This window comes from Lates calcarifer, linkage group LG4, assembly GCF_001640805.2.
Source record: "Lates calcarifer isolate ASB-BC8 linkage group LG4, TLL_Latcal_v3, whole genome shotgun sequence".
In the NCBI taxonomy this organism is placed as follows: Eukaryota; Metazoa; Chordata; class Actinopteri; family Centropomidae; genus Lates; species Lates calcarifer.
In genome coordinates this window covers 14,197,009-14,221,024 of record NC_066836.1, presented here as the reverse complement: position 1 = coordinate 14,221,024, position 24,016 = coordinate 14,197,009, and the positions used below count along the sequence as shown (strand labels likewise).

General features: G+C 42.2%; 1 protein-coding gene across 3 annotated transcripts; it reads right to left on the bottom strand.

The window, feature by feature from the left end:
• Positions 1-325: 325 nt before the first annotated feature.
• On the bottom strand, positions 326-22,286 carry yeats2 (YEATS domain containing 2). Of its 3 annotated transcripts, none has more exons than XM_018676823.2 (30): positions 21,896-22,285; positions 21,542-21,647; positions 21,317-21,414; positions 21,048-21,140; positions 20,709-20,942; positions 20,467-20,582; positions 19,144-19,305; positions 17,482-17,593; positions 16,919-16,963; positions 16,668-16,836; positions 15,618-15,860; positions 15,040-15,207; positions 13,942-14,033; positions 12,988-13,173; positions 12,640-12,868; positions 12,239-12,397; positions 10,860-10,993; positions 10,144-10,293; positions 8,679-8,861; positions 6,968-7,340; positions 6,717-6,851; positions 6,096-6,239; positions 5,471-5,624; positions 5,014-5,090; positions 4,826-4,905; positions 3,724-3,928; positions 2,918-3,153; positions 2,721-2,795; positions 2,426-2,499; positions 326-1,823 (listed from the first exon to the last, which is right to left on the bottom strand). In XM_018676823.2, exons 2-30 carry the CDS (start codon positions 21,639-21,641, stop codon positions 1,715-1,717), a joined length of 4,335 nt encoding a protein of 1,444 aa, XP_018532339.1. In that variant the 5' UTR covers positions 21,642-21,647; positions 21,896-22,285; the 3' UTR covers positions 326-1,714. The 3 variants fall into 3 exon arrangements, with proteins under 3 accessions (XP_018532339.1, XP_018532340.1, XP_018532341.1); XM_018676824.2 differs by having other exon boundaries at positions 22,058-22,285; XM_018676825.2 differs by lacking the exon at positions 6,096-6,239 and having other exon boundaries at positions 21,896-22,286.
• Between the last annotated feature and the right edge of the window lie 1,730 nt (positions 22,287-24,016).

Here is a 24,016-nt window from a genome sequence, read left to right as displayed (position 1 = left end):
AGGATGAGGTAGCTGTTCCTGGAAAGACAGAAATATTAGTCTCCACCTCAGCTGCATTGGGGTCTCAGACAAAGATTTCTTAAAACCTAGCCAACTAAAACCAGAGCCATCTGCATGACCACATACCACTAAAGATTAAGTGATAACATGTTTTTGTGATAGTGTTGCCTACAACACTATCCCTGATTAGTCAAGTGATTTTTCAGGTCTTTGTCCACAATTTATCCTGGTTGTTTTTTTGTTTTTTGTGTGTGTGTGTTTTTGTTTTTTTTGATAAACACAAACAAAAAACATGTTGAACACAAATCCAGTTTTCAAGAAACAATTCAACCATAATTTATCTTGGTTTATTACAAGAATATTGATTATATTTTTGGTTTGCACTGAAACATGAAAATACAGTGTTTGGGTTTTTTCTACACTAGTTTGGTTAAACAGGCTTCACAAGCACTCAGTCCAAACACTTCCACTCATCCAATCATCCACACATTAACAAAATGCAAAGCTCCACATTAAACAGAATTACCAGCAGAACCAGCCAAACAAAACGCACACACTCACTTACCGTCAAATTCATTAACTCACACACATTCAAACACATACACACAAACCACTGTTAGGGCATTGCTGTTGATATTAGATACAAAAATAAAACAGGATTTGAAAACACCATCTATTTCATATTGGTCATATACACTGTGTACATTACATGATGAGATACATTATGGTTGTTAAACTGAACACTTAAAAGCACTTCAACAGAATATCAAAGGTGGTTCATGAAGGAGAGAAGATAAATATTGAGACTGGGGTCTTGAAATCATAATGACAGAATGATTTGTTCATTAAACTACTACCTGTATCTTCACATGGGAACTGTGACATCAGTCTGCGTCTTTAAAATATGAAACATGAGTCTCTTCTGAAGAGAGAAGACAGTCACGTCCTGCATGTTTGTATCATTACTGTATTTGTATGTACCTCTGCCAGGTAATACAGAAATATACTGAAGGATGCTCGCCATTACAGATCATCGGTTGCCACGGCAATGACACTTTTGGAAGAATCCCTCTTTGCTTTTCCCAAAGTACCCACCGGACATTACTATCAATGTGACTGATGGAAACGTTTGTTAGTGTTTCCAGCTTGCTGTAAATCTGTGGTTAACGTCTGCTGGTAAACTGAATCTTGTTCCCAGTTCAGGGCATGTGACAGCAGGATGAAGAATGACGGCGGGGACAGCTGTCTCATGTTGTTATTTAGCCCTGTAAGTCACTCAGGCTTCATTTCCCCAATGACTGGCTGGCTGTCTGGCAGGAAACACTTCATCGTTAAAATAATCTTGTTATGAGGTAAGCGAGAGAGCAACAGCCCCTAAAAATCGAATAACACGAGTCCCACAATGCCGTTTCTCTCGATATATTAGGACTAAAATGTTGCAATATACCCACAGTATTAGAAACATTTGTTATTCTGCTGCTGTGCTGCTGCCGTGAGAAGCAAGCTGAGCCCTTCTATGATCAAGTTAATGAATACAGTACATTAGTTATAACTGCACGACCTGAGGCAACATCCAGGCTACATCCAGGTGTGAATATTCACACAGTGGAGCTGTCAGCTCAAAGAGCACAGTCTCACTGTCATAACCAGTGGTTCAGACAGTCCTCAGGTCTCTGGAGGTGTCAGTTGCCAGCCAGTGTCAGTCTTGTTCTCCTCAGTTGTCCTTAGTCAGGTAACCCATGTGTGTGTTGGTGAGGAAGTCACAGGTGGGGATGCTACTGACTGCCTGGTGGATGTTCATGGCTGTGATCTCTCTGGGAGCCCTGCAAACCCCAATGTACCCAAATTAGGATTTTGAGCATGACTCAACACACACAGGGAAATATGTTTCAGACTGCCTGGGACATCAGTAGTTGGCTTCAGAATATTTATGACTGTTTGTTATCGAATGCTTTGTTGAAGCTTCAGCTCTGAATCAATGCACTCAGAGGTCTGTTATTTCAGTTCATCACTGCTGTTATTACATAACATAAATGGCACAAAACACACACACAAAATACTCAGCAGGCAAGCACAGGAGAATTTACTGATGTCTAAGCAAAGCTTAAAAGATGCAACTCCTTGGTTTCTACATGCAAATGTTTAGGTAAGCTGGTCATAAAGATGGCAGATGTTACGTTGCAGAGTTATTACAGAGCACAAAACACACACTGCTGTGTTGGTAAAATGGCTGTAACTTAATTTAACTTGGAGTAGTTCAGTAGCACAGTGTATTCTATACAATTTTTTTGGTTCTTGTTAATAAAAGGAGTAAACTGGTCTGGACAAGCCCTAGATACAGTATAACACATGAAGTGAATAATGGAGCACTAAGCAGGTTGCATGTTAGAGTGAGGGAGAGGGGGGAAAAAAAACAGAGGCTGACCTGTTCTGAGGGGATTTGGCGTAGGCCCCAGCCAGAGCTTCTCTCAGGATGTCACTGGCAAACTGTTCTGTAGCCTGCAGCACAGACACACACACACACACACACTCATCATTAGTCACAAAGAAACCCACTCTCTCATACAGTACAAGGTGAAATACGCAATGCTGTGAGGGAGTACATCTCATATATACTGTAAATTCATCATTCGAGTCAAGGGTGTGTGGAGGTAATGATGAGCTAGTGTAAATAGCCAACTTTTTTTTTCTTCCCCGTTCTGGCCTGTAAAGTGACCGACCTTCAGAACCATGGCTTCGACTACTGGAGCGAACACATTCTTCTCCACCTCGACCGGCTGGAAGGTCACCCCGATCTGAGAGACACACAGGAGTCAACACATAATATAAAATGTACAAAAAGTGGTGCAAGCTTCTAGTAGTTAAAATTCAGGCGGCATGTATTTCTTCTTCCAAAACCCCAAGAGAGGCGCCTGACCTGCTGAGCTGTTTCACTGACAAACTGGGCCGACATGCAGGGGCCCAGGAAGAACTTGGGCTCCGTGTCAGCTTCTTGCTCCTCTTCTTTGACCTTTAGTTTCTGGCAGGGCGGAGTCACGGTGACGATGTCGACTATTTCGTCGTCTGCCTCCTCTGGTTCGGTCTTGAGCAGAGCTTGCATCTGCTCTAGCCGCAACACCAGCTCGTCGCAGCTGCTCAGGGTTAACGGGCACTCTGCAGACACATGCACATGTACATTTCACAAGCTGCAGCATAATCGGCTGCTTCGGTATTTCACCCAGCCTGCACATTCCTTATGTTTGGCTGTGTGTTTTTAGCAAAGCCGTCATAGACTGCTTTAGTAAAATATTGGCTAATTTTATCACTTCAACAACCTGACAATTACAAATCAAGATATTTGTACAAGGAGAGACAAGGGGAGCACAAACACAGATTATCATTTCATCTGGCTCAGGCGAGCGTGTGACTCACTGAGCTGAGCAGCCTCCTCTCTCACCCTTTAGAGACAAAAGACAGAATTAATGCGATCTGCCTGTAAATACAACAACACAGCTGAACAAAAACACTGAGGCTGCACACTGGCCGCCTTCACACACAACTGGACTGCAAACGTATCACTGGACCAACTGGTAACTGCAGAAGCACTACACCCACACATGCAACTCTGAGGAGAAAATATTGATCCAGAGAAGAGCAGACTGTGAAATCGCTAAAAACAAGCCAAACTAAATGATCCTCTCTCAGAAGTTCTGCACCAAAAACACTGACTCGCAGAAAACTCACCAGGCTCGTTATCTATCTGTGTGAGGATGTCTTCGATAGACTCGTCGTCATTCTTGCGTTGGGGCTCGGGGTCGGGTGGCGTGTACCCCCTCTGCCGGCACCACTGCACCACCTCTCTGGTCTTTGGTGGGGTGAGGGCCTGCAGGCGGGGCGAGCGGTCCAACACGTCCTGGACAACCCGCTTCACTGCCACCGCTCGCTGAAGCTACACAAAAACATTCAAGAACTGATCGTGTTAAACTGTACATTAGGATTAAGCCCTAAAATCTGTAGACTGAGACAGGTTAACATTTTGCTAAGACTTGATGTGTATAAATTTGGGCACATACAATCTATCCAGTCCAGTTTACAGTACCTTGTAGCCTATCTTCCCCTGTCTTCATACTGTATGATGATGTGCTTTGAGTCGCCTGCCCCCTAAGTAAATTAGTGACCTGTAGATATCAATATCTATGTCTGTTCTCATCTCTTTTATAGTCATACAGAAAGAGAGCAGACAGCTAAAACATGGGCTGGTCCATATGAGCTATTGATGAACCCATTACGAAGAGATGAGAGGAGACAACCGGGCAGAGAGATACACATCTGACCAGACAGATAGGAAGACATGAGGCGGTCAGAAAGCTTGCTGAGTCAGGGCGGAGCACCGAGGCAGATTATGCGGACGACAAAACTGCAAACAATGCATCACTGACATTATAAACGCCCTCACCCTGCAAACCTGGAGGGTGAGAGCTACTGAGTGGGTGCTGTCATTCTGAGATATCAACAGAGTGAAACTTTTATTGAGGGAAACTGCTCTGCATACAGAGCAGCTAAATGTCTTCAATATAACATCTAATCCTGGGAAAACAAGCTACCACGTGTTCTCTCACTGAACCACAGCAAAGACACAGGAAATAATGTTTCCCAAGAGTGTTAGGTGTATTAAAATATTTGCATGATTTCTTGAAGATATTTTGACTCTTTCTATTTTTCCCAACAAAATAATTTTGTTCATTTTCAATGCCCCTGCAGGACTTCAATGGTTCTGAGACTATATGGAATTAAATTCGATTAAAACGCTCATTTCATCAGGCACGCAAACAAAAGAGAAAGTCACCTCTGATGCTCTGCGCTTGCCAATAGTCCAGGAATAATACTGTTCTGTTGACGAGGCACAGAATGGATGCGAGTCTTCAGCTAAACAAACAAACAACAGACAAAATGCAGTTTATTAGATCTCAAGTCTGTCTTTTTATATATGGAGTCGCTTTTTAAGCACAGCCAAAGGAAGGCAAGCTCACTTACTCTTCTCTGGCACAATCAGAGGGAACTTCTTCACTACAGCTGTCAGCAGCTGCATCATGGTCTCTATGTGCTCAGTGCTGAGGAGAAGGCAATCACAAGTGTCAAGTGCAAGAGAATATTCATGGCAACAGCAGCCAGGAAGAGAAAACGTTCTTAAAACCCTCCATTAATATTTCAGTAGGGTATGTGATAGCTTTAATAAATGAAGCTCCACCAGTCTTCACAGAGAAATTAGTTTAGCGAGTTAAAAATGGATGTTAACACGTAAGTAGTAAAATAAATAGATTAAAAAAAGCTGTTGCACTCAGTGATGACTCAGTGTCAATTCCAGGTGCAGAGAAAAATCTGTTTCTGCACTCGCACTTTTTCTCTAAACAAGCAATAAATCATCTGTCCTTCTGGGCATTAATTATCCACTGTAAGTGAAAGTAGCATCGTGACTTGTTTTCACACTTACTTGATGAGGTCATGCTGCGTAGAGTTATCAGCCCCCTGTTCCTGCTTGACGGTGGTAGCTGCGGAGGCAACGTGGACAGAGGTGGGGACAGGGGCAGTCACAGGGGGTGATGGACCAGCTGTGACAGCTGTGCCTGCACCTGGCTCTGTCTTCACTGTTGCAGCAGAGACAGAGAAAGATTTGTTTCATTAACCTCACACTATGAGTCTGATATGAACAGAGAGAAGACAGTGATGAGAAGAAGGTACAGTGATCTACTCTGTCTGAGATGGGTATTAAACCTCAATACAATGAGGGCCTACCAAAGTAGTCTGTAAGCTGCAACTCACTGAATATTGGTGACAAATATATACTGTATAAGATTCTCTATAATCACATACTGACAGATAATTTAAGTTCTGATACTTCTTTGTATTAAATGTGGTGCATTTGAGATTAATCTTAAAATATGTTGGTAAATTACAATAAAAGGGTTTTTGTGTCATGCTGCTGGTATCAAAAAAAATTAAAATGATACCCAACCCTAACTGCAACACAATGGAAAAAAATGGAGGTTGGGAATAAAAGAGGGAAGGGATGAGAGGATGAGAGGAGAGTGGGTGGAGTGGGGATGGACCCCTCTCACCTTGTGCCAGAGGCAGGGCAAGGGAGGGGGAGGCCTGGATGGCAGGACTTGGGGAGGCTCCAGCTCCAGCTGCTCCAGGGGTGGTGGTGGTGGAAGAGGAGGAGGAGGAGGAGGGAGTAGTGGAGACTGGGCCTTTAGACACGACTATACAGAGAAGAGAACACACACTCAGGATGGATCAGTGGGGCATTAGGAAAATACGTCCCACAATTAGATGAAAAATGAGAAGGGAGGAAGATGGGTCTTACAGGAGCTGTCTGCTACAGAGGGAGAAGAATCTATGGTGTGTTTGAGTGTCTGTCTCAAATTACACTATGTAGTCAGATGTATAAAAAAAAAACTCACTTCAGAACGACAAAACCAAATAAAGCTGCTGCTTGCTACTTTATTCTTACACTCCTAACCTAATTTGAGAGAACATTTGGAAGAATAACTTGCTTTATCTCAACATTTGTTCTTCAGAAATTTGTTGTAAGACAGGAAGCACATGCAGCTTCATGTTTTATTCAAATACCACTGCTACTTCTGTTAAGTTACTGTGATAGGTGATCATTCTGATGTTGAGCACCCAGTTTTTCCTATCTGGAATGTAAACTTGTTGTCTTTCATAAAAGACCTTACCTTTCCCAACAGGCATGAGTATGGTCTGCAGCCCTCCAGACCCAGTGCCAACACCCAGCTGTTTGAGCTGGTTGGCAGGGATGGTTAAGACTGTCTGCTGAGAGCTGGAACCTCCAGAGTGGATCTTCAGCATACCTGGACAAAACATAATGCATTCAATACAGCGAGCAATGTATTTATTCAAATAATTGAACTTGCACACACATTAAAAACCAGGTGATTACTGCAGTGTGTGGTTTCTCTCTACCTACCTGAGAGAGTTGCACCAGTCTTCCCTCCTCCAGCTGCCATCCCGCTGACTAATGAGGCTGTAGAGACCAATGACGTTCCGCTGCTTTTGGGTGCACCCACCACAGCTCCCACCCCTGCACCCTTGGACATGCCAATGACAGGCATATTGGCAATGCCTTTGGCAACCGTTGCCACGGCCCCAGCTGAACCCGCTGCATTCTTTGTCATAGCAGCAGAATTGCCAGCGCCCTTGACCAAAGTGGCCACGGCCGTCTTCGACAGGCCACCACTGGCAGCGGCACTGGCGCTCTTAGCTGCACTGATTACTGCTGCTTGGTTGGCTGCCACCAGGAGCGAGTGGTGCTGAGAGGCAGACTTCCCACCTTCAGCAGCCTGCATGGAGGGCACAGAAACACAGCTGTTAATTGGGAAGTAAACAGGAACATTTTGCAGTCTTTCAATGTCTGTGTCAGTAAAGTCATCCAAAGATTGAACAGACCATGTTTCCATAAAACAACACCGCCAAATTACAGTGATGTTGTGATCTTGATTTTGTAAATGCATTTGAAAGCTTTAAATTTATTTGGGTAACAATTTCCATTTACACAATTATAAATACTTTATAAGACAAGGTGTGGAAAAAAAACATTTCATAGGGTGACACATTTCACCACCCTTTGCAGTTACTCGAGAGTGAATGTGCAAATGATATGGCAATGACTGATGTGAGAATCCATTTAAAAATACACGTGTTTATTAGCAAGGAAGGGAGTGCTGTGCTGGGAAATTAAATCCACTGCGGTTGCAGTTTAAAGTTAGTGTTAACTGTCTTTTATCTGCTGTGTTCACATTTGTTTTCCAGTGTCATGCAACTCCGAAGAGTGAGCTGCGCCGATCAGGTCACTGGTTTTATGGAATTCTCAAAGACAAAGGAGTCAGTTTCTCTCGTGGAGAGTTCTCTTAATTGAATTAACAGTCCTGAAAGAGCAGTTTTCCAAACATAGGAAAAGCAGTGTTGAGTCCCTCTTTTGTGTTAACATAAACATCGCCAGAGCGTTGATTATTTTTCTCAGTTTGTTACATACTGTATACATATTTGTTTTTGCGCGTTTGAGCCTCTAAGAAGTCTTTTTGTGTGTTTCCATTTTTCAAGTTAATGAGGCCACTGACTCTGAAGCTGTAATCACCCAAACCCAGACCACTGCTGATGGACTGCTTAGGGCTCTTCACACTCTCTGCTCTCTTTGACAAATACACAGCTGACTTTGCTGCTGCACTCACACTGGATCACTCCCATTTTCCATGTATTCATACTGCAGTGGTAAATGCTGCATCAATAGAACATTTATCCCAGTTGCACAAAAATATAAATCAACGAAAATTACTCTTTATACAAACATATCCATCTGCTTGTTACATATAGCCACTGTACTAAAGTTTATACTTCATTTCACCATGAAAATCCTCAAATCACAAAAATATCAGTCAAATGAATTATTTGGTGATTAGGAAATACTGGATTAAATATTTTATATTAATGTGGATTTGGTGGATATTTAACTAGTTAGGAAATCTGGGGGACTTGAAAACAAAGGAATCTTCAACCATAAAAAAAAACAAAAAAACAACAACCTTCAAATCAATTTTTAATGGATGTTTTGACATTACTTCTAAACGAGAACAGCTGTCAGGTAGAATAAAACAGAAAAATATGAGGACTGTGGAACTCACCTGTTGTTGGCTGCCTGCTGCTGCAGCACTGCCAGAGCTGGGGGTGGAGCTAGCAGCAGTGATGACTCCGCCTGTCATCCTCAATGTGGTCGTCCCCGGCTTGGACAAGTGGCCAGCCGCTGTCACCGTCTTAACAGAGCCATCCGACAACTTCACCTGTGCACCCTGGGAGCCGCCTACTACCTGTGTATCACAGAAAAAAAACTTTTATGACACAACAATCCACACAAAGAGCTGCTGAGGAGGGTAATGATAAATCAATACAAAATTTAAAGTGAACTTTCTCTCCAGACTCTGACAAACCCACACAATTCAACCTTTTCCTACAGTGAACTTGTTTCAGCATGTTCACTGAAAACCACAACACAAATCATCCATCACAACACACAGTAAACTACAGCCACAACATATTTTCAGGAAGCGCAAAGTGTTTAGAAATTAAACAGCTACTGTGCTGTTATATAAAATGAGACAGATTAAACTGCATGAGGGGACTCATCCACCTCCAACCCAGCAGCGCATGGGTGAGTTAGGCCAACACCAGCTGTTGCTTGGACCACTCACTCACTCACTCACTCACTGGATAGAACAAGCATACATATTGACTACACTCAAATATACTGTTTTTGTGTTGCATGTGCACAATATTGTTTTCAAACATCTGCATGAAACAATTCTAAGACAACTTTCTGAAATGTTGCAGACTACATTAACAGCATACAGTGATTACACTTTTTAATTCAACTCAATTCAGCAAATTTACTGGCACAGAGATTTCAAGGACAGCATTTTTGGACAGACATGAATTTAGCTAAAATCGCTGCTCTGATCTCTGCCAAAAGCATCATCATTCAGTCTAATCTGACATATTAGGAAACACTCATAGAACCCATTGAAACTGTATGACAGCTAAGTTTAGGACACCTACACAAGACTAATGTGCCCCTGCCACATCAAAGTGACTTTACCCTGTTCATGGATACAATACTAACCAATGTGCTTTCATGCAAACAAATCATTCAACAATCAGTTTAGTTCGTCAACCCTGAGATTAAATATGAATGTAGTATCAAACTGGAAGCATAATGTGGTCACATACTGCCAAAGCTAAAAAAGTTGGCAGACACAGATATTGTAAAGACGGTGTGTGGCAATAAGAAAGAATCAAGTCAAAGGGATAAAAAGGATATTTCAGTGAGAAGAGAAGAAAAGACAGCCAGGGACTGAAGTGCAGACATCTTTAAACTGTACTGATCATTTTACTGATCCTTAGTGATTATTACCCCATAGACTAGTCAGTTAATAACAGATGCTGCTTGTAGCTCTTAACTGTATCAAACCAAGGTGTTGGTGTGAGATATAGGGACAAAAACAAACCAGTTAACAATTCAGTGACTACAGCAGCTTCCACAAGTCAAACAGGATACAGTAATGTCTTGCCCTCGGACAAGTCCCCCATACCGACCTGAGCCAGAATGGCTGCCTTCTGTCCAGCTGTTACACGGATGGCCTGCTGGGTAACAGCTGCTGGAGATGATGATGATGCTTGACCTGCCGAACTGGAACCCCCCTGCTTCCCTGAACCCTGTGCTGGCTGACCAACCAAAAATGTACCCTGGGAAAAATAGACAAACAGGGTTAAGGATGGGGTAACCTTCCAACAAAATACTACTATGACTAAATTCAAAGTCAGTGGAATTGTCATGGTCTAAATTCAGATATGTTAAAAAAAAGACACAGTTTAACTCTTAAATGGAGAATCTGTGTGTGTTTGTGTGTACGTGCTCTAACGCTCTAGCTATTTAGGGAGATATATAGGCAATAAATACGAGCGTTTTAAACACTTTTAACCTTAAAGACTGATCTTTATTAGGAAACATGGCCCGGATCCTTACTTTAAACCTAGGTGGAAACCTCTGCAGACAACTTCATTAAATGCTGTTGGCTAAATGCACAGGCAGCACTGTTCTAAAGCTGACTGCAGGATCAATGATGTTATAATGAAGGTGTCTAATTAGGAACACACCAGGCTCAACCTCTACTAGAATATCAAAATCTGAGCTCCACTAAGAAAAACCATTTGCACCACAACAACACAAAGGACATCAAAGTGCTTATCTTTATACCAGAGTATACCTGTATCCACACTTTGTATTATAGCATAAATGCATTTCTACCCACCTGTGGGGTCTGCTTTAGGATATAGGACGTGTACGAGAGGTTGGAAGGCAGACTGCTTGAAGAGGACGAGGAGGAGGAGGAGGAGGTCTGAGAGCCCCCAGCGCCTGCTGACGAGCTGCTCTGGGACTGCTGACCTAAATTACAGACAGCCATTTACACATCAGTCTCAAATCTGATAAACAATCCTGTTCTTTATCCCAAAACACAGATAATCTTCAATTCATTAATATGAGAAATATCAAACAAGTAAAAGTGTATTTATGATAAACGACTCTGAAGCAGAGCTAGATGGAATAAAGTTGGTTTACTGTTGTGAAATTTATACTTAAGATAAAATATGAAATGCTGCTAAATCTCTTTAATCTCACTGCAATATGACAGGAAGTGTGCTGCGTGAGGGATTTTAGCTTGGAGAACACATTAAATACTGAATGAAAGAAACAGATGACTATGACTGACTCACTGTCCAGGAGGTAGTGCAGCAGCCATAATCTGTAACTGCCACCAATGTGCCTCAAGTTGTAGAGTCACTTTGGAAGTAGGTTTCTTTTCAAAAACTTTATGATGAGCCAAGAGCAACAATATTTTTAATATAGCTGCCCGTAACTCAAGGCATGGAGGACAATGTCCGGGAAAAAGGCTTTTAACTAGGCGGCTAAGCCCTGATACTGAGCTACCTACACAGTCAAGTATACTGTAAGTAAGTTAGTATCAAAACAGTTCATAAAGCTACATATCCAGACTTCCATGTAAGAGACACAGAAAGCGGAAAAATATATTTTTAACAGCTAGCTATAGATGATATTACATGTCTGCTTAGAAATAATGTGTTGTGTGTGCAGGGAGAATCCAAACTATTCCCAGACTTCAAATTACCAAGCAGGCCCAAACTGGAGACAATTATTTTCTTTTCCTGGAAACTACATTTTTAAAGTGGAGGTTGTATTGTATTTGAGAGCTTGATATTTATGTATTCACACAGTGTTTCCTTGAATTAAATGAGAATCTTATGTGTTACAGGGTTGTTTGTAGCCTTTTATTTTGCTAAGCTAGTAAGTTTTTACCCATCTGTCCATGTCATGTCAGCTTAAGTATATCAGCCCGTTCAAATGTCCAGTAATACCAACCCTAACCTAAATGAGCTGTCTGCTGGCTCAAGTTATGTGCTTTCATGTGAAAAAGACATTTTAAAAACTGCTAACACTCAAAGAAACTCTTTTACTGGTCTTAAAACCTAAAAAATTCAGAGAGCTTGGCAAATGTCTGTCAAAGAATATGAATGAAAACAGAATGAAGACGCGATGTTTTTGCTAAATGACTATTCACTGACACTAAGTTCTGTATTTAAAAGGATTAATACAGGAAGCAACACGTCTTACTTGCACTGGAGGCTCGGAGGATAGCTCCCTGTGGGATGAGAAGCAGCTTTCCCTTCCCTGACGGGTTCTTGCTGTTGGTGGTCAGGTAGAGCTTGGTGCCTGGAGGCAAATTGGCCAGGTTGGCCAGGTTGTTGGCTGGCAGCTGAAGAGTGGCCATCACTATAGACAAGACAGACAGAAAAATCAATTCTTCACTTTTTATGAGATTGCATCGCAAGGTTTGGAATAGGAAAATGGATCTCATTGTTTTCTTGGCTTGTTTGAAATATAATTGATTTCAAATGAGATTTTGGTACAAGCTGTAGGTAGCGTACTGCTTCATAACACTCATCAGAAAAAGATATTTATTGATGAAAATACGTGACTAGACAATAACAGAAATCTAATGTGTGAACTCTGACCTCCACTCTTGCCACCTGAACCACCAGCTGCCTTGGCAGCAGCTTGTTGACCAGAGATGCCACTGGCTCCACTGACAATGGCTTTAGCAACTCCCTGAGCCAAAACTTGCTTCCCGCCCATCACCTTGGAGACGGAGGGGTTGCCCTTGGCGACCAGAATCTGTCCACTGCTGATAGCCACCTGTTTGACTGCGGACTGGAGCGTTGAGCTGACAGGAATACCTAACATCTAGAAATAACAGAGGTGCCAAATTTACCTGTTGAATAATGTTAACTTTCGACAACACAATTAACATGTAAATCACTGATCTGCTTCCATGTGTATGGGTTTAGGCAACAGAGACTGACCTTGCCAGTTGCGGCCCCTGCGGCCCCTCCTGCCTGTTTCTGGGCCGACACAGAGATCATGTGACCTCCCTTCACTGCGACAAACTGGTGGGCTGCTGTAGCCGCAGGTTGCTGCTGGCTGGTTACTGTGGAAACCATCTGCTGCTGCTGTGTTGAAACTTCCCCTGGCTCTTGCTTGATAATAACCTGCACAAGAAGTGAGTGCACATGGAGGGAGGGATTGTAAAAGGAAGGCCCCAAGGCTTTGGAACCACAACAGGTTGTAGATACTGCAAATATTTGGTATAAATTTTAAACTAAAAAAAAAAAACAAACAAACAAAAAAAAGATTACAATGAAACACTTTGAATTACTGTGAATTAAGATCCCATTTTTCTTTTTCAACAGGATACAGCAAAGCAACCAGAAAAGATTTGTTGCTTAGAACAGATTTTTGAAAATCAGCATCATCATTTATTTATCAAGGAGATGTTTTTATATTCCCCATCTGTCCCTATCTGCCCTGGCCTTTCGTACTACAGCAGATACCGGCAGCGAAAACTGTAGAATCTGAGCCAGTGAGAGCACCGCTATGATTAAACAGAAGTTCTAAAAGAAATCATATCTCATTCTTTGTGGATGGTGATGGGATGATGAGCATGTGGGAGTGGGAGGATTTTACAGCGGGGTATTGACACTCTGAGTGAAACAGAACCGTGCAATTCTCTCTGCAAAGCTCCCCGCACAACCTCCCATCTTCAGAGTGATGTCCCATTTAAAAAGCTTGCCAAGGCACTCACATCTGCTGAAGATAGCACCCTGGCCTACTATTAATATCACACTGCTTTGTTAAAGATACAGATACTACAGGGAGAGACTACCTCCACAGCAGGAGGGGAGAGATTAGTTAAAAGAGATGTTTTAGCTAATTTCATTTCATTCTATAGGCTGAGACCATGAAGACTATTGACTCACCTTCACCCCTGAGGAGAGGAAGGTGCCGGTGTGAACTTTAGGGGCTGGAGAGCGAGCGCCTTGAGCAGCAGATTGTTTGGCTGAGGGGCTCCCTGTGGAGTAATGTACACACAAACACACACACACACACACACAATAAGTCATGGAATAGGTGACTGTATGGATGATGGCTCACTGCAGTCCCTGCCATTATTTCCACAGGTATCGAGGTCATTCTGGGTGCTGAAGGTAAGCACTGCTAAAGTTTCGCTCCTCACCTACTTCATTAAAATTTGTTTTATCCCAGGACTGATGAGTCAGCCACAACACCTACATCAACCTCATCCAGCTTGATAAAAACATGGCTTAATAGCACTCCAGCCCTGCTACCAGTTCTGGTTGAGCTGTGCGTTTGTGGAGGAAGTGTGGGAGTGGCTGAGTGGGCGAGCGAGAGTGAGCAATCTAAGGGAAAGAGCTCCTAAGTGCAAGATGAATTGACGCTGATGTTGTGAGGAAGTAAATACAACAGCCTCGGTGATGTAAGATGACTCTGCTCCGTAATGGGGTGACACACACGTTAAGTGTATGCTTGCCTCATCGGGCAATGAACTATCATCTTTGCAGATAATTGCACACCTTGTTCACGGGGTAATATCCACACTAACACACAAAACACTTGATGTGAGTGTGGGGTCTCATCCACTTAATCTGGCCATGAAACACAGCAGCTCAGTCACCATGGTAACCTTGGATCCAGCAACCACCCTGCTGTCTCACCACACGTCATACCTCATGAGTGCAAAATGGGGACAAAAGAGAAACCGTAGGACAGTGGGAGATGTAGGAAAAAAAAAGGACAGACGGGAAGGAGCACAAAGAGCTAGATAAGGAGGTAAAAGAGGACAAGCGAGAAAAATGTGCAAAAATGCAGAAAGAGAGAAAGAGCGTGAGGAAGAGGGAGTCTGTAGGGTATTGTTCATCTTCAGTTCTGCTATAAAGTACATTCTCCACAGCCATTTTTATATTCTATGTGGGCGGCTCAGACACTGCTTCTCGATTTCGCTGCAGGTCCACTTCCGATTTCAAGCAGCACTTTGACACTGAGTGGGTGATGCGTACCTGTGGAGGTGGAGGACGAGGAAGCCATGCCGATCACCTGGCCTGGCTTGTCCACTATGATATAAGGGTTGTTGAGCACCGACGAAGAGCTCTGCTTGCTGTGGACAGGGGTGGAGGTGGTGGGTGTGCGAGGCAGTGGGGAGTGGCTCGGGGTGGAGATTGGAGACCCTGTGGAGGAGGAAGTACACAGGCTATTAAAACTCCGGAGCAATACAGCATATTATGAACTATGACTGCATTTTAAATAATTAGACAAAATGAAGCATGAGCATCAATACCAGAGGGTGTGGAAAATATAAGACACAAAAAATCAGTCAAATGAATAATAAAACTCTAACAAAGTTCTAACATAGAGGCAGGTGTTTGTTGTCTGTATTTCTCAATGGTGTTTGTATTTTACCTGCATTTTTTTTTCATACTTTTTAAAAATGTATATATATTTTTTTTAACAAGTCAAACAAAAGAATGTGTAACTTTAACTTCTATAATGTGACTGACAAAATCCAATTTCTTATTTATGAAGAAATTGGTATGAAAAGCGATGAAAATTCTTTTAGAGCCACTAGATGGAAAGTTACCTGAAACTATTTTGCAGCTCATTGTAATTGGTTGGAATGACTTCCCGGGAGACTCAGCGGGACTGGGTGGCTGTCCTTGGGGAACAATCTTACAGCTTGCTGTGATAGGCTGGAAGGCGGAGTTGCCATGGGATCCAAGCGTGATCCTGTCACCAGCTTTGGGTCGGGTTGGGGTCCGTTCACCGGCGGCGAGGCCTGAGCTATGGCCCCCTGCAAATCTCCCCATCTCTGCTTTGATGAAACCTGGGAAGAAGTGGAAGAGTATATTTCAACATCATGTTTAGTTAAGATGTGCATTCTGTCACAAAGTTACAGATGAAGGCATATTATGCGTCTAATTCTTGAATTTAGACAAACCAATTTGGTTTGGGGGAAGAAAATGAGCAACAGCTGATGGGAGCAAACTGACACTTTCTGTGCAAAGCAAACTCTTGCCACTGTGCTTCAGGTCATACAAATGCTGCTTCAACAGAAACCGACTTAATACATTTTTCTTCATTGTTTTAGAGTTTACATATAACATTTCTGAGTTAACTGCCTACAGAATGCCCCTATAAACTGACTGGTTCTGTAAATGAGAATTCTGCTTATGCTTCAAGAAATACTAGTTTATCAAGGTACTCTGTGGAGTTTTCTTGTGCACAAAATAATGTTCACACTCTAACCAAATCAAATTGTGTGTATCCTTGAGGCTAAACAAACACTGAATCCTGAATGCATTCCTTAATTATAAAACATTTGCGGAGCCAAATTTTGAAACATTTTAAATGCATTGTTTACATCCATGTTTACTGCCAGCAGTCATCTTCATCTCTGCCTTTGCTGGTGTAATGCTATGTTTCTTTGCCAAGTCCAGAGCAACAGCACAAAACCAGCAGCAGGACTGCGTATTGTACCACCTTTTTACTTATGTGTGCCTGTGGGTCAACGTGCGCATGAACAATACAAACATGACAGGTACCAAACTCCAAAGGGTACCTTTAATCACTAAAATGTAAATGTGCTTTTTCATGATCACGTTTAAAAGACTAAATGTTTCTGTTGGCATACCTTTGTCTACACTGGGATCATGCGACATGGGCGAACTGGAGCGTCCGTAACTTTGGGCCAGGGAGGTGGCCGACATGGGGCTGGCGGCTCTGTGAATCACCTTGGAAGAAGAGGGCTGAGGGATGTAGTCCTCCCCAAGAGAGTTCCTATGGAGCTCCACATCAACCACCTGGAACAAATATAGCTCATCGTCAGAGTAAAGCTCTGAGAGCGAGTCATTGCGGGAAACAGAGTGAACATTTATAACTTACAGTTTCAGCCCCCAGTGTCTGCAGCCCAGTGTATGTTCTGTCCAGCTGTAGGAAAGCAAAAGAGCATTGAAAATGAGCTTTTATGGTGTATAGCTGACACAGCAGTGGATTTATGAGTTATAATCACTGTTACAACTGCAAAGTCTTATAAATTTTAAATACTTCATCATAACAATAATCATAAAATTACCATAAAATCTCATGAGGTTTTATAATCTACCTGTACTACACAACACACCTGCTGCAGTGCACTACTTTGCCAATGTCCCTAAACTAGATGTGTTGCCTTAAATTTGGTTCTTTGTTATTTCAGCTCTGTTTGTCTGTATCCTGTCATTAACGATCTCATAATGTGTCCACACCGATTACACAGGTCACCAAACTTATGAGTACTAGTGTCTTATTTGGAATTTCCAGAGTGGCAGCACAGATGTCATTATACATTATAAAGGACATAATTGAAACATTAGAATGTCTGTATAGGACTGAATCAAACTGCATATGGAAAAATACTGTGTCCCGGTCTGAAGAAAGAAACTAGCTCGTCTATGATGTGGTCTGACCTTTAGCTGGTGGATGATGTCAATACGTTTGTTGCGAGGGTCTTTGAAGTGGATCTGGATCCTCACAGGAAACTCACCCCAACCACGACGTGTTAAATGAAAGGGAGGCTCACTGAGAACAGACACATTCAAAAAGCCTTATGTAACATCATTAAAATACAAATCTGGAGGAAAGAAATCTATAGAGGATGCATTACAATGAGTTAGTAAAAAAAAAAAAAAAAAAAAAAGAAATTCAAAGCCCCCAACCTGGATTCTGACACAAACTCAGTTAAAAATCTCTAAAAATCAATGATTTGAAAGTCTTTCATCTTCTCCCCCTTTGAAGCTCAAATTTTTTTTTCTCCCCATGCAACAGACACTAATCTGACGGCCTGTATTTTCAAGGGCATGTGTACGTAGATGCATATTGTGTGTCTATTCAAGAATACCCAGTGAGTGACGCATTTGTTTTTCCTCACTTCCAGTCATCCCTTCATCTACATTCAGGCTGTGTGTCGAGTCATCAGAGAGCACTGGGCCTGAGTGGGGTTCACTGGGAATGAAGACTTCAGTCGGGGGGGGGGGGCTTATGAGTGGCTGCTACAGCAACGTGAGCGCCTTGTCAGCTGAAACAGCCAGGAGGCTACAGCTAAGGATTGCTGACTGATGAAAGAGATCATTTATTCAGAAGCTATGGGCAAACTTAAATCCTTTTGCTGCTTTTAGAGGATAGAAAGTAGACATTTTAACCACAAAACTCAAGGCCACAAACGTTCTGCTCCCTCTAGATAAATCCCTAAATGAACTGGGTTGCACTCATCATCTCCACACCTCAGCGCTTTGGGCCAAGGCAAGCCCTTAAAGACATGTTTTTCTTAAAGACTACACTGTGTGTATGATTAGGGTGCACCCAGTATTAGTCATGTTGATGTTGACTTCCAGTCTGACTCATTAGCAGATGACGTCACAGACCCCACCTAATGAAGTGTGTGTACAATTAGCATAATAAATACTTTAGATCTTCATTTGTATAAATACTAACCATGGGCAAGACTTGGCTGGGGGGAAGTATCACTCAGAGAGACAAATATTGTTTTTTACTTTGAGCAATGATTGATGGGGACTGGGCTGGATAACCTGCATCAGCATATATCCACAAGGGGGCACTGTTTATTAAAGGGTTAGGGATTTTCATAATAGTCTGTTTACTGGTGGGTCTGTGCAACACAATGTGATTATCAGCAGAGTGTTTTTGCACTTCACAGTTAAAAGTTGTCCTGAATTAAACGTCAGCTGATGATCAAGAGAGTCTCTCTTACGCATCCAGGTGCTATTATCCAAAACTGTTTCCTTACTTCCTTCAGTTTGGCAAGTGGAGCATGGAAAGAGGTAGGGCAAACTACTGACCTAGAATAATAATGTAAGGTTAGAAGTAAACATTGTGTCTATGGGCAACACAACGTGAATGCAGACCTTATTGGAACAAGTTTGCCCGTGTCTCTCTAACTTCTGTTGTTGCCTGAGGCAGGTAACCACATAAAACGGCACCCAAGCGCTAATCTTTACAACAAGAAAGGAGCCCTGCCTATATCAGAAAACGTGTACATGACTGAGGAGTGCTTACACACACACACACACTGTCTGTCTCTAAAATATGCAGAAAAACAGATCGGCACAAACCTGACTTCCACTAGGTCATTGGGTTTATAGCTGGGATGCAAGAAGAACCAGACTTTCTTCACAAAATGGTCTATGCTGGGTTCCCTCCTCGAGCCTCTGACGTACACCATCCACTTATGGGTAGATTGGTCATTCTCTTCCCGCTTATCAGGGGGAATGTACCTGAGGGTAAGAGACAGAGGAAAAACAGCCAGAGGGAGTAAAGAATTAGCCTCAGTAAACATGAGGGATAATGCATAGGGATTAGGTTGTTTAAAATCATCTAAAAAGAGGACTTAAATGCTATACAAGTGGCAAACAAGGACAGGTGACAGGCAGGTGAGGAAGAAAGGAGCTGGAACTCTCTGAAGTGGAAAAGGACGAAGAACAAAGGATTAAGGGAAAACAGAGAGCATGGGTCACAGCAAAAATTCATATTAGGAGTTTTACAAAGAAGCCGAAAGAGAATTAGGCACATTAAATTATATATTAGTTGGCAGTCTGGGTGAATTTAATTTCATCAAATCCCAGTCATCTTCTATTAGCTGCCTATAACTGTTGTGCCAGGTTTAGACCTTCTTATTATGTACAACTCTGCACTGTGGCACACGAGAAGTGTCTGTCACATTTAACCCTCCAAGAGATTTAGTGTGCACGAGATACATGGGCCTCGTTAGTCAGGCTTCCAAGAATTAACATGTGCTTTGTGTTACACTGAACCAGAAAGTCTCAAGGAACTGTCAGTTATGTGGATCAATTGAGGCCCAGGGGGAAACAAATGAGGTAAAAAGGTATTTTCAACCTTCATCAAGACTGGGCTTGTAGCATAACTGAATTCTGGCTCAGTTCTTCAGTGCACAGTCATGCACAAGACAAATTCAATTGGCAGGCTTGGCTTTGAAAACACAGTGTGAACAAGTACAAAACTTCTGGGGGAGACACATACCTGTTTCTGAGGAGCAGCAACTTAAAATCAAAATGGCCATCCCTAAATTGTGCAGTTCATCTGATGCTTTGCATTGAATGGTAAAATAAATTTGGCTGCCAAAAGCTGATGCTAATTTATGATTTATAAATCATTCATGGGTTTTACTTAATCCCCAACTTTTCAGTTCCTTTCTGAAAAGCTAAGTCAAAACACCCGGCTAGTTCACTGTTTTTAACAAAGGTACATTTGGAGCATCGGCAGATTTGCCAAATACCACGTCTGAAGTTCTCAGAGACTTTGACGTTATGGTTGTGTGGCTCCTGAGAGGCTCTTTACCTCTACACTGGAAAGGCCTGTGCTACAACATACTGAGTCAGAGAGATGACAGAGTGAGTGTTCTTAGTTTGGTTACATACTTGGAAACATTCCCCACTACGATTGTCTTCTTTGCATACAGTCTAGAGGCTTCATCTCCAGTAGTGTGGTAGGTTATCCTCTGGTCTGCTCCTACAGACGGCACACCAAAAGTGTCCTGGGACAAATAATGGAGAACACAGCAGGCATGATGAAAGATAAAAAGACGCAAGACTGATGCTGATCCCTACCTCACATTCATCAAATAACCAATAACCCTGTCATCTCCGTCAGTTGAACGTACTTTGCCTGTATTACGTCCAGGCCTGCGCTCCTGCCTGCTGCGGTCCTCTCTCCATGTTCCCTCTACATCCTTCTCAGCTCCCTCTCCTTGTTGAGAGAGGGACTCAGACTCTGATTGGGCCAGAGACGGAGTTTCAGAGCCCTGGTTGAGAGGCGAAGAGGAACGGGATGGGGACTCCAGGAACCGGCGGATGGCTGGATGGTTCAACACTGCAGGGTCACTCTTAGAGGCATGCTAGGACACAGAGGACACAGTGTCGGTTGTTGTTGTTGTTATCAAGCCTTAAACCAGATGACAGCCAAGTATGAATAAAGAGAACCCAAGGAAATGGAAATTTACCTCTGGGAGCTTTGACATCCCTGCATTGGCATAGTAATTGGCAACTATGCATGCCCTTAGCTTGTCCATCATCCTCCTGGCTTCATTGAGTCGCTGCAAAACAATGAAATGTGATGAATGAAAACACTCTGTTTAACAATGGAAACATACAATGTCATGATTTACACCAGATATCAACACAGTTTTGATCATACATATGGATTTAACACAAATTAAATGTAGTTGACTGAATAGGAAAAAGGGACACTCTTCTCGTATGATCCAGATACCTGACTTATCACATCTATCTCATGCTCTTTGCTCTTCATCTCCAAAGAAAACTGCTCTCTAATGATGGTTTCGATCTTCTGTATTGCTGCTTCTCGGGCTGTTAATATAGAAAGAAAGGTTAAACATGTATTAAAAGACACGGGAACAACTGAATACTGTTGGTTGTTAACTGTCACAACATGTAAAACAGGTGTACTGGCCCGGGGTTCAGAGCATGAACTTACCATTATGTTCAGCTGCTTTGTTTCTCTTGCTATTTTGGACCAGCGAAATGTCCTCGTAGTCGGGATCATTGCCCTCTATTTTCCTCTTAACTCCCGACATGGCTGTCTGTATAAAAGAGTATAAAATAGACGATATTAGCGAATATATCTTTGCTCCTATGACCAGTTGTGATTATACTTAGCATCGAGTTAGCCGGCTAGCGTAGAAGCTGTCAGGTTACAGCCAACTTAAGCGCTGACGAGCTAGCAGCAGGTTAGCCGTGTACAAGCTAGCATGTGGCTTCCAACTCTTAGCCCATTATTTTCAACCTTCAACCTATCTAGTTTGACCAAAAAACGCAAATGTTTCACCACCGTATTATCTCTCACGGCGTCTGCGTTGGAGAAATCCGTGCTTGTCGTCCGTGCAGCCGGCAACACTGTCACGTTAGCAACCGCTATCCATGTTTGCTAAATTAGCTAACGTTAGCACACATTCGTAGACACCGACTCAATCCGTTTGAAATGCAGACTTACGGGGCTGCCCTGTGCTGTGGAGCAACGTTTCTTTGTGAGGCTTGTGTTTTAATTCAGTGAGAGCACATCCTTTGCGTTATGCTGTATTAATCTTACACACTCGTGTTTGGTTAAATTGCTAAATCTCGAGGTGGACAAGTAGGCTAAACAGTGGAGTGTTAGCTTTGCACTTCAACAAAACGGCCACCAAGGGCCGTTATTCTGCATAATCGACGGTGGTGCTCAGGAGCTCACTCAGGGCATTATCATCTCTCTGTAGTTTTGTTCCCTGGAAGAAGGAAGTGTGATAAAATGATCAAAAACATAACCTGTCTTCCAAAGGTTTAGTGTTAACTACCTAGACAGGTGATGATAAACAAGAATGCAGATGATAGGCCAGCATCTGCTCAACCACATGACATGCTCACCTCATTATACAACTGAAACAATAATTTGATTCAATATCACTTCACTGTAACCTGCGTGATTTGATGAGATAACAGTACACAAAAATTCTTAAGGTATTTTACTCCACTGTTATCATTCATGATGACACTTTTAAATGACTGGTTCAGTGGAAATCCTCAGAGCTATCACATGACTACAGAGGGAAACATGTTTCCGATAAGCACATTTTAGATGGTCAGGGATAAGATTAGTTTCTCATGCCTTTTCATTATCAAAAAGCTTCACACTTCATCAAGCCAAACTATTTGTGCTTCAGTAGTTGTAGTTGTCAATTGTTAATGGTTTGTTAAGCACACTGTTAAACAAAGTGTCAAAGGGGTTTTTACAATTGTTTCTAATTCTTACACCTGTCCAAAAGTATTTACCATAACTTTGTAGTTTCCCACCAATAAATCAGCCTCTTACTGTACTCAAACATCTTATAATGAAGCAGAGTATGGTATAGTATAGCTCAAAAAAGGGCCTATGCCTTGTTAAACCTTTTCAAAGCAACCCCCATTCACATCTTGCAGTAGCCTAAATTTAACTGCATTTCCTTTCTAGAGAAATTCAATATTGTGTGTTTCCTTTTGACATTCATAAAATACATTCAGTTGCCAAGAGATATTTTACTACAGTGTCACAGGTACCACACAGGCCCCCTGTCTGTTGTATGTCAGTATATATCACTACATGAAGGTGCACTTCTAGGTCTATGTTATTCAACACTAGCCCAGTTAAATCTATGCTCTTTATCAGGGTCAGAACAATTAGGCCTCATGCTGTACCACAGTGTCATCACCCTGATTAATTTATGCCTGCTTGTGTCTCTCACCAGGACGTGTGTGGGTGTGAAGTGACTACGCTGCCAGCACCACATGTCCTCTGAGGATAATTAATGTATGCACTGACATGTACTATAATATACAGCGTTTTCCTGTCTGTGAATATGTGTAAATCGTGTTTACTTGACGAACTCTAAATTCTTTCTACATTGTCTAGTGTTAATGCAGAGACATTGTGTCTGCAAGAGGAATGTTTGTGGTTTTTATTAAACCAAACCATAATGGAGTACATAAATCAGAACACAGGACACATTAAAATGGCCTTATGAATGCTGATTGCAGCACAAGTTGCTCAGTGCTAGCTTGAAATAGCGTGACTGGATTTACAGACTGTTTTCTTGTTCAACACAATGGTTCATTAAAATGTCACAAAATAACTTATTCATCCCCTGATGAAATGAAAGATTCAACTGCCATATGGAGCAGATTGCATAAAGTTTAATAAGACATCATATTGTATTTCTTGTTGGTGGTTGGTAATTAAAAATCTGTGGCGTCTTCATTAAAATGCGTGGTGTGATTGGTGGTATCAACAGCCGCGGGTTCAATGATTTTGTGTTAATGACTTTTCTATCTTCCACATTTTTATGGTGTGAGGACCAATGGCAAGTTTAAATGAGAACAACCAATAATGGTTGTGTCAACTTTATCTTTCATTATCACCACAACAGCTGCTTTTCATCTCAGT

Coding starts and splice junctions, on each gene's coding strand:
- yeats2 (XM_018676823.2), bottom strand. CDS start 21,641: ATGTCGGGAGTTAAGAGGAAAATAGAGGGCAATGATCCCGACTACGAG. Junction 21,141..21,316: donor AGATAGATGTGATAAGTCAG/GTATCTGGATCA, acceptor ATTGTTTTGCAG/CGACTCAATGAAGCCAGGAG. Junction 17,594..19,143: donor AATGACCTAGTGGAAGTCAG/GTTTGTGCCGAT, acceptor GTCTGTTCTCAG/TGAGCCTCCCTTTCATTTAA.